General features: G+C 35.4%; 3 protein-coding genes across 3 annotated transcripts; 1 reads left to right on the top strand and 2 right to left on the bottom strand.

Moving 5' to 3' along the window:
* Positions 1-1,622: 1,622 nt before the first annotated feature.
* Positions 1,623-4,355, bottom strand: LOC139844114 (uncharacterized). The gene is made up of 2 exons (XM_071834325.1): positions 3,526-4,355; positions 1,623-3,372 (listed from the first exon to the last, which is right to left on the bottom strand). The coding sequence occupies exons 1-2, from the start codon at positions 4,283-4,285 to the stop codon at positions 1,802-1,804; spliced, it is 2,331 nt and encodes a 776-aa protein (XP_071690426.1). The 5' UTR covers positions 4,286-4,355; the 3' UTR covers positions 1,623-1,801.
* Positions 4,356-5,602: 1,247 nt separating this feature from the next.
* Positions 5,603-7,978, top strand: LOC139841969 (uncharacterized). Its single transcript, XM_071832151.1, has 4 exons — positions 5,603-5,680; positions 6,024-6,099; positions 6,195-6,739; positions 6,908-7,978. Exons 1-4 carry the CDS (start codon positions 5,603-5,605, stop codon positions 7,976-7,978), a joined length of 1,770 nt encoding a protein of 589 aa, XP_071688252.1.
* A 7,082-nt stretch (positions 7,979-15,060) lies between these two features.
* LOC139904416 (uncharacterized) lies at positions 15,061-15,677 on the bottom strand. The gene has a single exon (XM_071886354.1). The coding sequence runs from the start codon at positions 15,652-15,654 to the stop codon at positions 15,079-15,081; it is 576 nt and encodes a 191-aa protein (XP_071742455.1). The 5' UTR covers positions 15,655-15,677; the 3' UTR covers positions 15,061-15,078.
* Positions 15,678-17,324: the final 1,647 nt, after the last annotated feature.

Raw genomic sequence — 17,324 nt, 5'->3', positions numbered from 1 at the left:
CAGTCGAATGCCTTTTCGAAGTCCACTTTGAATATGAGGCCTTTTTGCTTTTTTCTTTTAAGTTCATCGATAATTTCGTTTGCAATTAGAACGCTATCGAGGATGTTACGACCTTTTAGAAATGCGGTTTGTTCAACACCGATTATTTTATGGATAACTTTTGAAAGACGGTTAGCGAGAATCTTGGTGAGGATTTTATAGTAACTTCCGATTAAGCATATGGGTCGATATTCGTTAAAGCCAATAGGGTTGGATTTTTTAGGTATTAGCGTGAAGAAAGATGCATTGCATCCCCTAGATATTTCGGATTTGAGCCAAAACCAATCTAGGGCCCTAATGAGGTCTTCTTTAACTAACCACCAGTATTTTTTGAAGAATTTCATGTTAAAACCGTCCGGTCCAGGCGCCTTGGAGCTTTCGCAATCATTAAGGGCATCCCAGATCTCTTTTTCTGAGAATTGGGATTCGAGGATTAGATTATCTTCTTGCGAAATGTAGATGCGGTCAGGTTCATTTTCGAATGGGCAAGACCCTTTACGTGGTTTGGAGCGGAAAAGTGATTCAAAGTATTTAAGTGCCTCGTTTTTTATTGTGTTAGGTTCTTCGGACCATGTACCATTTAGGGATATGCCACGGATATTGTTTTTGTTAACTCTTCTTTTAATGTAATTATGAAAGTATTTAGAGTTTTCATCGCCCTCGAGGTTCCATTTGATTCGGGCTTTCTGTTTGAACATGTTAGATTTCTGTTTTTCTTTTACTATGTGTTGCATTCTGTTATTAATCCATTTGTCCTTTTCGAGATCTGTTAAGGGCCTAATTTCCGCAAGTTTCTCAAAATCATTAGAAGCATCGAGGTGTGTTTTAATTTCATTGTCTAGATTATTTAGTTGTGCGCTTAGTTTTTTTAGTTCAAATTTGACGTTTTTTTGTTTGTTTCGGAGGATACAGTCAGGGCGGTTTCCGCTTACGGGTTGTGACCATGTAGATTTTATGATGTCGTCTGCATTTTTTAATTTCAACCAGGTATTAAAAACACGAGTGGGTTTAGGGCCAAAGTCTACGATAGAGTTTTTAAGAATAATAGGACAATGGTCGGAAAGGTCACGGTCGAGTGATTTTGAGGAGATATTCGGCCAAAGTTTTAAGATGGACTCAGACACCAAGAAACGGTCAAGTTTACTGAATTTCATTGTCTTGAGACACAAGCGGGTGTATTTCTTACCTCCAAGTGGAATATCGATAAGGTTAGAGTTATCAATGAATTTATTAAAATTGTCGGCCCAGGATTGCTTGAAGAAACAGTTTAGGCGTTCAGATTTGGATCGAACTTCATTGAAATCACCAAAGATGATGTGAGGAATATCAATGGAATCAACAAGTCTTGAGAGTTCATCCCAAAATACAAGTTTTTTCCTGTGTGAATGGGGCCCGTAAACATTAATGATTACCATGTCTGAGGCATATCCAGACCACTTTCCTTTGATAGCAATGAAAAATTCACCTTCAATTGCACTTTCAAATGTAAAAGTGGAGGAGTCCCAGATCAATAGTAGACCACCCGAGGCCCCGATAGCGTCTTTTTGAACAAAATTGAAGTGGGGATTATACCAAAAGGAGTCAATAAGTGAATCAGGAGATTGTCCACATTTTGTTTCTTGTAGACCTAAGATGATAGGGCAGTTTGAGTTGCATATTTTTTTAAGCCAATTAATTTTACCCGTTACCCCTACTCCCCGAATATTAAGAGAAATACAAGCCATTAGAAAACTTACAAAGAACGAGATGATGAAGGAGGGTGCTAATGTTCCGCATTCCATCGGATTCCGATACCTGTACCAAATTCATTTGTACTTGTGCTGCTTCCAGATGCATTTTTTGAGCCCGATTTTTTGGGAATATTCAGTGTAGAGTTGGGATTAGATGTCGAGCTACATTTGCGGTTAAGTTGACCGAATTTCAGTTTTTGTCCGCTACGTGCACAATGTTTAATATATAGGAATTTGGATTGCGGTGCTTTTCTACTCGGTTCAGCTAGCGTAGAATGGTGAGGCGGTTTTGGTTGATTCCGTGCGATTTTTTTGAATTCAAGGTCGCTAGTTCGATGACTTTTCTTTTTTTCTTTCTTCGCATGCAAACGTTTCTTCTTTTCGTTAGATCGAATCTCGGCTAGTGTTGGATTAGAAGTCACATTGTCGTCAATATTAATTGGACAATCATGAGTGGATGAAGGGATCCCTGAGGAGCTGTCTGTATCAGCCTTATTTGACACATCACAGCTTCCATCAAAGTTAGAATTAGAAGGATTGGTTTCGTGGTTTGGTTGGGTTAAAGGGACGGGTTCGTTATGAGGTGGGTTAGGAGAAGATAGGTTTATTGGGTTTGTTATAGGAGCATGGAGATCGATATTGGGCTTAGCGGAGTTCAAGGATTGTAGGTTATTCATAATCTGAATTGGGCTAATAGGTATGGATGGAGGTGTAGTCTCGTTTAGAGGATTGGGGTTGGGTTCAGATGTCGAGTTGTGTAAATCATGGGATGTATGGGGACTGTTCTGATTACCGCTTATAGGGGACGATAAGTTATCATCACCTGTGTCCGTTTCCGAAACATGATCATAATCTGATGAAACAACATGTTCATTATTACCATTATCTTTAGGCTCAGAGTTCGAATTAGTGTCATCAAGATTTTTTGGAAACTTGCAGGCAGCAAATCTCTTCGAGTTAGACAAAGACGACCCATCCGAAGGTGGTATATTTTCGGTGCCAGAATTGTTGTCGCTAGTGTCGTTGGTATTGAACATGTTTTTTGGCGATTTTTGTGTCGCATAACCTTCAAATATTTGGTTACCATCCATGAGGGATTCTTCGTCCGAAGCATAATCATCAGATAGTACATCATCATCCCAAACTGATGATTCGTTATCCATGGAGTTAAACTCAATCGTAGGTTCGTTGATTTCAGAAACAAAAGCATATGTAGATGTAGACCCGTGATTGATAAGGGCACGACCGTAAATGGGTTCAAGTGATCTAGTAATGATGAGAACCTTTCCTGAAGATAAATCTTGTGAACCTTTCTCATCAATGGAACAATTTTTTTGTTCAATTATTTCACCCCATTCTTTAGCAATGTCATTGAACGTTGATTCAAACCAACATGTAAACGGTACCCCTTTGATTTCAACCCAAACTAAACGCCCAGGATAGGAGTATTCATCAGGATCCCAAGGTTGGATGTCATCAAACCAATTCCCCAAGGGGTTCCTATTTTCGTTCAGTTTGCTAGTGTTTAAAACATCGAGAGCCAATTTTTTGTCATCAAAGATAAGCATAACATCACGACCACCTAGGTATTTAGGCTCAAATCCTATAAGATTTTCCGATTTACAGATTTCATCAAAATACATAAGGTGATCAATGTTTTTGATCACCCCAACAAGAGCATGACCAAGTAAATCATTGAGCTTTTCGTCTTGCAATACGTTAATCTCTATAGTTTTAAGATAGTTATTAGTTATACCTGAGCTTTTGTTCGATTCATTTTGAGCCTGAGGGGCAGTGACTTCGGAGAATTTGCGATCATCAGTGAACTTGTTTGTTGGCGGATGATTATTCTGACACGGTTTGTTCACAGGAGGATGAGTATTGGACACGTTGTGCAATTTTCTGTCATGAGCTTTGTAAACTACAAGAAGCATACCATCAACAACAATCATATTGAGTTTCCTCACCATCGAATCAACAAGATGTTCCGGAATGTTCCTGTATCGGACGAAACCGAAGCGTTTTCCATTTTTTAACGTTTTCTTTGGGATGTAAACTTCGGTGATATCCCCAAATTGTTTGAACAGACCCCATAGTTTTACAGAATTCCAGGAGTCGGGAAAGTTGAAAAAAAGGAAAGATATGATGTTTTTTGGTTCAGGTTTATCACGAGAATGCTGGTTGGAATTAGATCCGTATTGCTTGATCAGGTTTTTTGCATTCTCATGGGATTTGAATCGTTGGTAGATGTTGTTAGATGAGGTGTTGAATCTGGCGGCTGTGGGAATATTAGGGTTCCTGATAGATTGGTTCAGATCGGGGAATTCATCAGGCTTAGGGACTTGATTAATCGAAGGTTGGACAGTCTCGTTGCTATTATTCCGATCAATTTTAACCCATACCCCAACATTGTCTGGTTTATATTTGATGTGATTGATTATGTTGGGTTTAGGGTGAATCGACTTTTTGGATGTAGAGTGATGTGGTGTAAACGGTGAAACAGGTATTGAGAACATGATGGTTGAAGCAATCAAATTAAAATAACGATTAGAATAGAGAAAACTGGTAGCCGGAAGTTTACCGGAGAAGAGGACGTATCATTATTATTAATTACTACTCCCCCGTCTTTAATATTTAGCCCAACATCACGATTACTTCGGCTTAAATAAGCATAATAATAACTTAGCTACGAGACATTAATTTAAAAACGTTGAACATAACTTACAATGATTAATAATAGCGTAGCGTTACACGGACAGAATTTCGACTTACACACTTACAACATAACATAACCTTATTATTATTAATCTTAAATTAAAATTAAAATTAAAATTATAAATATAAATATATATATTTGTGAGAGAGAGATTGATAAAGGATGTGTAAAATTCGGCCAAAACTCGCGAAATTTATAGACATGGCCAAACTTTTGGGGCAATGCGATCGCATGGGCTTCCTTTTCATTCGCCATGCGATCGCATGGAGTCTAGGGATAGCTCACAATCTTTTGTTTTCTTGTTTGCCGACGGTTTTTAATATATAATATAATATATATATAATTTTAAGAATTAATTATATATTATATTATATTCATGTGCATAGTTGACTTATAATTTTTAGTCCGTTGCGTCGCGCGTTGAGAGTTGACTCTGGTCCCGGTTCCGGATTTTCGAACGTCCTTTCGTACTATTTAATATCTTGTACTTTGCGTTTTGCTGCTTGTACTCTTGTGATTTTGAGACGTTTCTCATCAATAAATTAAACCTCTTGGATTGTACTTTGTACTTTTTAGCTTTTTGGTCATTTGCGTCTTCAATTCGTCGAATCTGTCTTTTGTCTTCACCTTTTATTATTTAAACGAATATAACTTGTAAATAGAACAATTGCAACAAAAAGCTTGTCTTTCTTGAAGGATAATGCTATGAAATATATGTTTGTTTTTAGCATTATCATGAATCATAAGTGCTTGAAACAACAATCACTCATCATTGAATTTTTTTTATCTATTATAAGCAACCTTCTATATAGATTTACTTAATATTGTAGTTTAAATGAGATTCTAAGTGATTGTGTGTGTGCATGTATGTGTAGGTGACATTTGCATATCATTTTTGGAGGGGATTGATATAAAGGATGCCAAGGTGTAAATGGTTTAAATTCATATGAGTAATCGATTTTTGCTACGTTCGTTAACATGTTACACCAAGCCGAATACGGGCTCTTTATAAGAGTCAACAATCATATAACTGTAATTCATGTGGCCCTATTTAAAATAGTGTAGCATATTATGTAGAGTCAACAAGTTGTGTAGACTGCTACTGTTTAAAAATTGAATGCCTACTTTCACACTGGATGATAGTCCAGAAGTAGATTTTACTACGAGAGCATTGCTTATAGCCCTCTCAAGAAAAGTATAAAGCAGGAGCCAGGGACATTCCCCGATGTTGGTTGTCTTCGACTAAAAAGGCAAAGAGGCCTCACCTGATAAAGACGATATTTGAGAAAAAGAAATTTTATATTTTCAACTATTAATTATATCATCATAATCTTTATATGTTTGAGATAATACTGAACCTAGAACATTTGACTTTTTTAGCCTGAAGGTATATTTGTTCTTCAAGTCAATGTAACGGTTGTAACAAGAGTTATATGTTATATCCCGTTCCTAATTAACCATATGTAGGAATTAGATATATTAAGAAAATATGGAACTTTATAATTATGTATTAATGTTTTTGAAATAATATTTTACAGGATGTAACGTCACAACTATTGAATATGATCCAGGCCATCGACTTTGTTGTATCCGATGTAGGTGCTTATGAGAAGGGTAAACACAAGTGGGTAAGTTATTTTAGTATATAGTGTCTACATTTGGGTTTGGGTTTAAATGGAGAAGTTGGATATCCTCATGTCTCAAATCAGCCTCAATCTCGGTTCTTGTTAATGGTTCCCCCACTCGCGAATTCTCCTTAGAACGTGGCGTCCGTCAAGGTGACCCACTTTCACCTTTTTTATTCATCATTGCAGCGGAAGGACTAAATGTTATGGTAAAGCGGGCTGTGTGTAATAAAAAATACATTGGTGTGGAAATTGGGCGCGATAAGGTTCCTATCCCACATCTACAATACGCTGATGATACGATTTTTTATGGGGAATGGAGTGAAGAAAATTTGAGAAACCTTTTTAAACTTCTTAAATGCTTCGAGAAAACATCGGGTCTAAAAGTTAATTATCTCAAGAGTATCTTATACGGGGTTGGTGTTGGAAAGTGTGAAGTTGAAAACTTAGCCAAGTCTTTTGGGTGTAACGCCGGATCTTTTCCTTTCACTTACCTTGGGCTACCGGTTGGTGGTAGAATGAATAAAATTGAATGTTGGAGCCCGGTTATTGAAAAATTCTCGAAACGCCTCTCGGATTGGAAGGCACGTTCGTTTTCATTTGGTGGACGCTTGACCCTTGTGAAATCGGTGCTTAATAGTCTCCCGTTGTACTACTTCTCGCTCTTCCGTGCCCCGCCATGTGTGGTAAAAAAACTTGAGTGTGTAAGACGTTCTTTCTTTTGGGGGGGGGGGGGGGGGGGGGGGGGGGGGGGGGGGTTAAATTTGGGGTCTTTGAAAAGTAAAAACTTAACTTAGATTGGCAAGTGGTGGTGGAGGTTCAAATCCGAAACCAACTCCTTGTGGGTCAAAGTCATTTCAAGTATTCATGGTTCGTCGGGGGGATTGTCACCTTGTCTAGATGGGAATTACTATTTACCTTATAACTCGGTTTGGACTAACATTGTGAAAGCAGGAAGCGACATTGATTCAAAAGGAATTTCGTTTACTAACTCCTTTGTTAGGATTATTGGGAACGGGCTTTCTACTTCTTTTTGGAACGACTTTTGGCTTGGGAACTTCTCACTCAAAAGCAGATTCGAGAGGCTCTTTTATTTGGATTCGGACCCAAACGTTACTGTTGCTGGAAGATTGGGTCAAAGTGGGTTTGAAGGTGTCGGGAATTGGGATTGGGTTCGGGAACCTACGGGACGAGCTGCGGGTAGCCTCACAGAACTCAAGGTGCTGCTTCAAGGTATTAAGCTAGATGATCAGAAGAATGATACGTGGGGTTGGTCCTTAAGTGGTAATGGTTTCTTCAAAACTAAAACTCTTACGGGAATAATTGACTCAAAATTATTAAAAACGCCTCAATCTTTTTTGGCTACCTTGCACAATTATTTGGTACCTAAAAAGGTAGAGGTGTTCATTTGGAGGGTGAGAAAAGGTAGAATACCGGTGTTAACAAACTTAGATAAGCGGGGTGTTGATTTACATTCGGTTCGTTGTCCAATTTGTGACAACGGGGTTGAGTATATTCAACACTCCCTCTTATCGTGTAGAAAAACACTTGAAATTTGGGGTAAAATATTCGATTGGTGGCGTGCCACCCTACCTAGTAGCATTGATATAAATAATCTTATAGAGGGTAGTTCGAATATCTTTAGTTCGGAATTGGGTAAAAATATATGGCAAGCGGTTTTGTGGTCATGCGCATACTTAGTGTGGAAAAATCGGAATGAGAAGGTTTTCAATAACAAATGTTGGAATATACAGGTTGCGGTTAGTGAGATCCAAATCAAGAGCTTCGAGTGGGTTGCGAAAAGATGCAAGACAAAACGCATTGAATGGCACGACTGGTTACATAACCCACATAATGCAATCGCATAAAAGTGTGCTTCTTGTGTGTTTCCTGTTAGTTTTCATTATGGAGTTGTATTGTAAAATATCATGTGTAACCATGTTGCCATCTTGGCACCTAGATCTTAGATTATCCTCATGTTTTGATATGTAGATACGTGTGTACATCATGGCTGCTGCTCTCTCGAGTTGTTAGCACATGGACATATTTCGTGATTAATAAAATTTTGTTGCCTTTCAAAAAAAAAAAAAAAAATTTATAATAATAATTTTTTTTTATTTCACATTTGATATGACTTTAGTTCTTGCATTAAAATGATATAGCTTTGTTGAATTATATATATACCCAGTGTTGTAAAAGTCGGCCGACTTGACCGACGCGTCGGCCGATGCGTCATTTTTTTGGGTTCTCCGTCCCGTTTTCTCATAAAACGACTCAAAAGACGGTCAGAGCTAAAAGTTCGGTCAAAGTTTGTCAAAGACGGTCAAAAATGGTCAAAGTCGGTCAAATTTTCGTCAAGATCTGATATATTTTAAAATTAGGGGTTGTTTTCATTTTTTAGGCCGCTCTTTTCTTTGTGTCTTTACTGATTATGTACTCGGTAACATTAATTGAGTTCGAAGTTTGATTGTTTTTAAATTCGAGTTCTTATTTAAGAAATTTATGGTACATAATCAACTATTATATATATATATATATATATATATATATATATATATATATATATATATATATATATATATATATATATATATATATATATATATATATATATATATATATATATATATATATATATATATATATATATATATTTAAGAAATTATTAATAAAGTCAATGTTGGTCAACGACCGATGCGTCCCCGACTCAGCTGACGCGTCCTTTTTAGGTCTTGACCGATGCGTCCCCGACTCGCGACTTTTAAAACCTTGTATATACCTCAAGATGACAGGCTAATGAACTTGTGCTTACACGTGTTTCTTTAACATGATGTCTTCTTTATTTTAACAAGTTGGTCGAAATTAGTAGATTTAATCCATGTGTTTTGTATAAAGCAAAAAAGTTAACCATATTATGTTTATTTCATCAACAAGAATACTTATGATAATCTCTTTATCATACCGTTACGTTAATTGATATAAATATACGTTTTCAGTTTGTTTGATTAAGAGTCGTCAGCATGCTTTACTTGATAGAAAATTTATGATTATTTACTTGGTTTAAAAGATTCATGATTATCTGGTGTTAATGTAAGCAAGTGTTTTTGTACCTGTGTGCACAGGCTTATGTGACATTCAACTTCTCCCTGTACCGGTCAAAACATAATTTGGTCAAAAGCTTGTACTACAAGTATGCCAGGTTTGTTTGAGTTAGGACTATAAAAATTCATGGTTTTAGTTTGACTTTAGGCGTTACAGATTATATTACTAAACAGGTTGTATCTATGAGCATGGCTGGTGATGTTGATTCTTGCATCTGCTCATGCTCATGAGTTGCCTCATTGTGGACCTAAAGTGACTTATTGAGACAATGGAAGGAGTCAAGGAGGTGTTTTGACTATCAAACTGTGACGTATAGAGACAATTGAACGGTGCATTTCTTTTTCTATTATGCAGGATAAAGATTAAACATATCGGATTTTGTATCCTTAAACTTTGTGTTTTGTGTAAAACATCGTTTCAGTTATTCAGCTACTGGGATGTACTTACATATCAATATGCTAATGTTGGTAATGTGTTTTGTGTTTTGATCATGTCCGAATTAGTAGGCTTAATCTACGTGCTTTGTGTAAAGCAAAAAAAAAAAAAAAAAAAAAAAAAAAAAAAAAAAACCATATGATGTTTATTTCATCCACACTAATACTTGTGAATACTCTATTTATAATACCATTAATTGATAAATACATACGTTTCCAGTTTGCTTGATTAAGGGTCGCCGTGCAACGCACGGGCTCTTAAAGACTAGTAGATTGATATGGGATAGAGGTGTATATATAGTGAAGATAATGAAAAAAAAAATTTAAAATTTAAAATTAAATGGCAAAATAGCCGTTAGGTGTAAATGGCAATGGTCAAAAAATTAAAAAAAAAATGGGCCAAGAACATGTCATGGAAAATGCTTGGGGAAGGAGTGAACCAGGGCGGAGTGCTTGAGGGCGTTCGAGGGAGGAGGAGGGCGGTTCGATTGCCATCGACGCCCTCCGAGGGCGTCTCCGATGACACACCAAGGCGTGTGGATGGGAGTGGTCAAAAGAGAAACTAAACTAGGTTAAATGTCTAACGGGCTCAGCCCAGTTCAAAATTAATAGGCTAACAATCATTAAATAAACATTTTATGGCGAAGGCGAACAATGAAAAAATATATAGCGCCGATCCCCACTCCGTATTCTTTAACTAGGTTAAAAAAAACTTTACGTTACACCTTTTTTTTCGGCTACTACTAATTTCATGGATACGTACCTTTATTAGACACGGCAAAATTTAATGACCAACTGAGGCTAATTAGGAAACATAATCACTCTTTCGATTCCTTAATTCCTTCAAATAATAATTACCGATTCTGATGTATCCATTACGAGTAATTAAGTCATAGTAATTTCAAAGAATTTTCTAACTTGAACTCGTTACATGGATTATGGATATATTCCAAAAGAGAAATCAAAGAAAACAACGATATTAAACACCGTGTTGTGAGTCGGTGTGTAATTCGTTACTATTTCAAACAAAAAATGAAGATGAAAATGATGATGTTGATTTTGCTGTTGTTGTACCTAATCAACAATTTAGATGCTTCTTTAAATCGTTCGGTTAATATTGACTCAAAATCAAACGTAAAGTCGGTTTCATTTGCTAAACGTGTAAGAAGAGGACGATATAGAGGGGGACGTAGTCGTGCAAGAGGACATCGTAGAAGAGCATTTCATGGTATTGTTGTCATTCCGTGGATTGGTACACGTGGCAATCGTCCAAGTGGTGAAGAGGGTCAAGGTGCTGATATGGCTCCTCCGATGTATGCAATACCTGGTCAAGGTGGTCAAATTGCTGATGTGGCTCCAGTGTCTACAACAGGAACTGCTTCTTTACTCAAATTGTCTTTTGTTATTGGTGTTCTTCCTTTTTTTATTCTTGCATGCTTAAATCTATAGTTTTGTTTTGTACATGACAAAAGTGAATCTGTTTTTTTTTTTTTTTTTTTTAACTAGAAAAAACGTATCTTATTTAATTTTCATAATGATGATATTATTCTATCCGTCTTATAAATACCATTAACCTCTATAAGTTTCTAGTGAAATGATTCAGATTTAAGAATTCAAACTAGTGAATACAATATCTAAGGGTTGCATGTTTGATACAGGTCGTTTTCAAATTGCCAGTTAAAATTATTCCTAAAAACTAAAGCATCATTTTCAATAATGAAAATTTATACTGAATCTTAACCTAGTATCCAAATTATATTAAGTTGAATGTTATGAACATTATGTTACTTTTATATATATGAAATTTGTCTTCAAACTGAAATGATTATTTTGTCATCTAAATCGATCGATTTGAGATTTATAAAAATATATATAATGTTGAAATAAAGTTATGTTATTTTTCAAATTCCCTCCCAAATTCTGTAATGCCATTTTTTTTTTTTTTTTTTTTTTGATAAGCAACAGTGATTTTATCAATAAAAGAAATAATACAAATTTACAAGTAATGGGCTGAATTATTATCTTCTAAAGCCCACACACTAAATAACAGCGAAAATACAACACACAGACAAAAATATCTACAGTTATGTTTAATAAGCAAACAAACGAAACTAATTCTATTCTTTCCTTTATTCAACTATGGCATTACAAACTCCCAATAACAGATTATAATTACCATACGTAAGTTAATCACATACAGGATCAAATGTCACATTTAAGTTACACCCTGGAATGATTTCTTGAACATAGTAAACAGAAATGATAGAAAAGTCAGCTGCGGATTATCAGCAACGAAAATGATGTCAACAACGTAGAGATTGTGACGTGTTACGTACTACTGTACATTTTACATATTAGCCCTAGTTTGTACGGAGTATCACATGTCAATATCACTCTATCGTATTAGTATATGTTTTTGAGAAAGAAACAGAAACTATATATAGATGTACAATTTCAAAACACATAAAGAATTTGGGCACATATATAAGGCTAATTAATGTGAAAAACATTTTTTAATCGAATGCTTTAATTCGTGCAAATAGTGCGAAAAGTTTGGTTAAAATGATTACTGGGCTGTCATTCTCGCTAAATAAGATAAGATGGTTTCACCCAACAGCCATTGTTTTAGCACCAAATAAGGCACCGGTTAAAACTAATAAATTTGTTTACATTTGGATCATATGTAGGTATTTACTTGGTTCTGGTGATTATGCCTACAATCAAGGATTACGTAAGGATTCTCATTATAGGTGTCAATATGGGCGGATGAGTCAAATTGGGTATTTTTTTTATGTTAGTGGGGTCAAAACGGATTGGGCCAGCCTGACTCAAACACTTCAAATATCCATTTCCTATTTTCATGAATGAATAATTAATTTGCTTAAAACTAAATATTTACTTTGATAACCATAATAATATATAGTACGTGCATTAGGTGGTTTGATGCTTTTAAATAAACATTGGATGGCTTTAGACCCGTTTGATTTTGAATCAAATCGTTTGGGTTAACCTGTTAGCTGACCCATTTGTACCTAAGTCAATATATATAGGCTTGGTTAAAGAACTATGTACTGGAGTTTTTGATCGCATTTTGTGGAACGAAAAAAATTCAAGATGAGTGCTTTGATCAGATAATTACTCAGATTAGGACTAACGAACTCGTTTTACTTGGTTCATGCTAGGATTAGAGGAATTAAATTAAAGTATGAATATAATAGATGGGAAAAGGTCAGGATGGTCGATCTGCGTGATGAACTACTTGTCCAATTCTTTAAATAATACTCCAAAATCTTCTGTTTTCATTATATGTTGATTGACATTTTAATGGGTTCCCATAAAGATCCTAAGTTGGTCCCACATTTTCTTTTTTCATGTGATAACATGTTGTATGAACACTTTAACATGTTGTTTTCATGATCATATATATATATATGTAAGGATCATTATATTTAATATCATTACTCTTTGCTCATATAAATTGGTATTCATATAGAGTTGTACCTTGTTCATGTTAACTTGTACTTTTTATTTAGAAAAATTAATAGAAAAAATTACGCCGTTAGTACCTGTGGTTTGTAACTATTTTCATCACAACACCTAAAGTTTTAATTTTTCGTTGTTGGTACCTTAGTTTTGTATGACTTTCGTGGTTGGTACCCCTGACTAACTGCAGTTAAATTCTAATGATTAGCTCTCCACATGTGCCACCCATGTGAGGGTATATTCGTCAATTTGATGGACACTCTCTATTCATTCTTTGTGTTTATGTTTCTGTCTCAATTTTCATCACGAAGACCTTCAAATTCCGGCTAACTCCGATGACTTCCACAGTTCTTGATCCACTCCTTTCAGTGCTCCTTCCAGTTCGTGGGTACACCTTATGGATTCTTCTGTTTCATCAAGGTCGAATCGATGGATAATAATAAGAAATTTTTATACAGAAGCAAAATTGAGGGACGGGGTAGTAGTACTACTACTAGCAGTAACAATAAGTTTCGGACATCGTTATCATTTAATTAGCCGGAGAAATCAAAGAATAAGGGATAACGCCGGTTAAAAAGAAGGTGGTTAACGGCGTGAAATTAGGTCGGTGCACGAACGGCATTACGCGATGAATCGGGCACAAGCTGAAGAGATGAGGAAGAAAACGTATTTACTGTATAAACAAGGTTTATTGGGATGTTTAGGGTTTAGTTCTAAAAGCTATGGAGCTATGAATGAGTTTGCTAGAGCTTTGAATCCTGTTTCATCAAGGTAAAGATAATTAAAGTAAGTTTGGGGATTAACTAATTAATTAATTACTTCGTAATCAGGGGGCAGAATCAGCCTAGGGCTTTATGTGTTTTTCTGTACTTTTATGGATTCATATGGAAGATGATAGTTAAGAATGAAGTAATTTGATACGAAGAAGATGGGGATCAGATGATGTTGGGGATGAATGATGATGACGGAAAGAGAAATTATGGGATGGTGGGTGTAGACCCCAAATACACTTTTCTAATACAGTACTATTCAGTTTCCTTAAATCTGTATTTTATTATAATATTTATATTCAATAGAACATACAATTTTATTAGTATAATTTAAACGGAGTAATTTATTTTTATTATTATAATATAATATTGCAAGAGTCGGATATACCCTCACATGAGTGGCACATGTGAGGTGGTAACTGTTAAATGTAGACGGACGTTTGGTGTGGGTACTAACCACGAAAGTTACACAAAACTTAGGTACTAACAACGCAAAATTTAAACTTTAGGTGTTGTGATGAAAATGATTACAAACTACAGGTACCAACGGCGTAATTTTTTCAAATTAATATTATACGGAGTAGCTGGTTCCAAAGGAGCTATGTCCCAACTTTTTCCCACATGTTTTGTCTACCTGTTCTTTTGTTGCCAGAATCCATTGATTTTTTGACCTCATATTTCATTGTATCTGTTTAAATGTTTGCTTATGCATTGAATTTTAGGGTGGAAATACAGATCGTATAAATCTTAATCTTATCTTGGTATCCTACATCTCTTTAAGAAATTGATTAGGTTGTAATAAGAATGCCAATATATTTTATTCCTAAGGCATTTGGTTTTAAAATTTTAAATCTTATAACCAATAAATTATATTATATACAAACAAATTAATTTTCTCTAAAAGGTCTTACTAGAATAATTTATGTGACAAAAATTACAGTTCTTGAACAGGGTAAAAAGATGTATCTAGCTACTTACAATTTTGAGTTACAAAAATGGTACTGTGTTAAACTTCTATTTTTGTATGCTTTCTCTAAAATTATGAAGTATAAAAGTTTGTGTCTGAAAATGAACATGACTTGTATATGTTTGTGGATGTATATTATATGCACATAAATTATATATATCATTCAGCTCATTAAAGATATGTATATTTGCAACTTTACAAATTGGAAACTTTCATGGTGACTCTTTCCTAATCTCATTTTCCTCTGTATTATCACCATTATCATTTTTTCGCCCCCGGTCCACTTCATCGTTAAACCTAACAAACTGCAGCTTCAATCGCCCGTCTTCTCTAAACGCGTGCAAGATTTCTTGTGTCGGGATCTTTTCTTCTTTAAGAACGAGTCTCCCATTATACCGATAAGATTTAAAACACACCCGTCTTCCAATAGTAGATATCGGAGGCGGGATTTCTTTCCCACTAATCCTAGACCTTTTTGGTTCACCCCAAACACCACCTTTTGCATTCTTTATCGTATGTTCATGTCGTTGTCGTTCCCATTGACTATTAAAGTCTTCTTCTACATCATCAAAGCTTTCAAACCCGAGCGCTTCTGATAAACATTCAGAATTATGATCCGGGGATGATAGCATTGAGTCCGTTCGGTCGTTAAGGTTGAATCCGGAAAACACATCGGTGGGTGAATTATCGAGCGGTTTCGGGGGTGAAATGTGTTTACATGAAGATAGGGGTGGTGGGGGGTCTAATGGATTATCAAAGATGTGTTGAAGGCTTCCACAGGCAGCCATATTTTCTGGTGTATATGTTGTTGTTGTTGTTGTTGTTGTTGTTGTTGCAAAATTCATACAAAACAACAAGAGTTTAAAGAGAGAAAATGTTTATTTAGGAGAAAGATTTGTTAGAAAGACCGATTCATAAAGTTGCAAATGTTCATGAGGGAAGGGTGATGCTATTAAATAGGAAGTGTGTGTTGGCTTTTAGCTTTTATAAATTTTGGTAATGACTTGGTGGTTACGGATTTATGTGGATAGATATTTGTTTCCAACGTATATCATGGAGTATAACACATACCTTGTGTATTTTTGGACTAAAAAATATGAATAAATGTGTACTTATAAAAACATGAGGATATATAAGAAAACAACTCTCCTAGGTTGTATTTTTTTTTTATTTTTTGAACGGCAATATATATATATATATATTAAATCAATCTCGAAAATTACAAAGGTTTTCACAAGATGAAAACATAGCGATACCGAACTAGAATCCTACGTTAACATCTAGGTTACTCAAATATTACAAATAATAACTCGAATTAAATTACAAAATAAGGGATTGTGGATTTTGTAGTCAATCGAAGCACTCAATACTCTTTGATTTGCATCTCTTCGCGATCCAATCGTAACTCTTAACTTGAATATCGTTTAGAGCAAAAGGGGGAGACCAACATACTTTCTTAAATACTGTTTGATTCCTATTTTTCCAAATGAGATAAGTACTAGTTCACACCGTTGCTTGCCAAATCTTCGCACCCACATCTGAACATTGAATTAAACACGTCACAAAGGCGAACTTCCTACCGTTATGGAGGCGTTTCTTTGGAATAAACACGTCCCTAACCATCCCATATTGTTTGAAAAGTTTCCAAAAGTCCACAACCTTCGATTCCTCAGGAAAATTAAAAAACATGTACGATGTCAACCGGTTTCGGTTCAACCATCCGTTGTTGTTGCCATGATAGTTGCCGTTGTACCGCCCTCTAACTCCGCCCGTGCCTGCCTTAGCCGTGCCATTCTCTCTCTCTCTCTCTCTCTCTCTCTCTCTCTCTCTCTTGTTTTTCTCTCTCACACACCATTCTCTCTCTGAAACAAAATATTATAAACGAGTTCCTCCCCTAGGTTGTATTAAATTTTTTTTTTTTTTTTTTTTATCTTACGAATATCTATAACCATCACAAGATAAGTTAATGGTTAACGTGCTCATATTCTTATATGGAGTCTTATGTTTGAATCTCACTAGAATACTTGGTAATTGACGTATCGACAATTGTTTCTAACAATGATTAATCTGTGTTGATTCAATAACTCTCTATAGTAGTGTACTAGATTTTAAGAGCCCGTGCGTTGCACGGCAGCTCTAAAAATAGTTTTCGTAATCGTTAATATTTATACAGTATTGCCTGTTATTGATACCAGTTTAATGACGAAACACGTTAGTAGTATATGTATTAAAACTAAAGAAATGGTAAAAATGAGTTTCACAAACGCTATGAATCAATAGTCTTAGTTAACAACAATGAGTTATTGATAGTACTTCAAAACTAAAATAGTTAAAAATAGAGTAATACAATTTCGTGTCAAGATCTTCAGCAGGTCAAAGTTCCAAGTCTAATTATATTTGTTGTATAATGTATGGTAACGAATGATGAGTTATGATCTTGTATTTAAAAGTGAGTAAT

This window comes from Rutidosis leptorrhynchoides, chromosome 4 (genome assembly GCF_046630445.1).
Source record: "Rutidosis leptorrhynchoides isolate AG116_Rl617_1_P2 chromosome 4, CSIRO_AGI_Rlap_v1, whole genome shotgun sequence".
NCBI lineage: Eukaryota > Viridiplantae > Streptophyta > Magnoliopsida > Asterales > Asteraceae > Rutidosis > Rutidosis leptorrhynchoides.
The sequence above is the reverse complement of the archived record's forward strand: the minus strand, read 5'-3'. Positions and strand labels throughout refer to the sequence as shown.

Bases quoted from the DNA above. Each gene is read 5' to 3' on its own strand.
- LOC139844114 (XM_071834325.1), bottom strand. From the start codon at position 4,285: ATGTTCTCAATACCTGTTTCACCGTTTACACCACATCACTCTACATCC. The intron at 3,373-3,525 runs GTATAACTAATA...AAAATCTTATAG, and splicing joins TGAATCGAACAAAAGCTCAG to GATTTGAGCCTAAATACCTA.
- LOC139841969 (XM_071832151.1), top strand. From the start codon at position 5,603: ATGCCTACTTTCACACTGGATGATAGTCCAGAAGTAGATTTTACTACG. The intron at 5,681-6,023 runs GTATAAAGCAGG...AATATTTTACAG, and splicing joins TTATAGCCCTCTCAAGAAAA to GATGTAACGTCACAACTATT. The intron at 6,740-6,907 runs GTGCTTAATAGT...AACTTAACTTAG, and splicing joins GCTTGACCCTTGTGAAATCG to ATTGGCAAGTGGTGGTGGAG.
- LOC139904416 (XM_071886354.1), bottom strand. From the start codon at position 15,654: ATGGCTGCCTGTGGAAGCCTTCAACACATCTTTGATAATCCATTAGAC.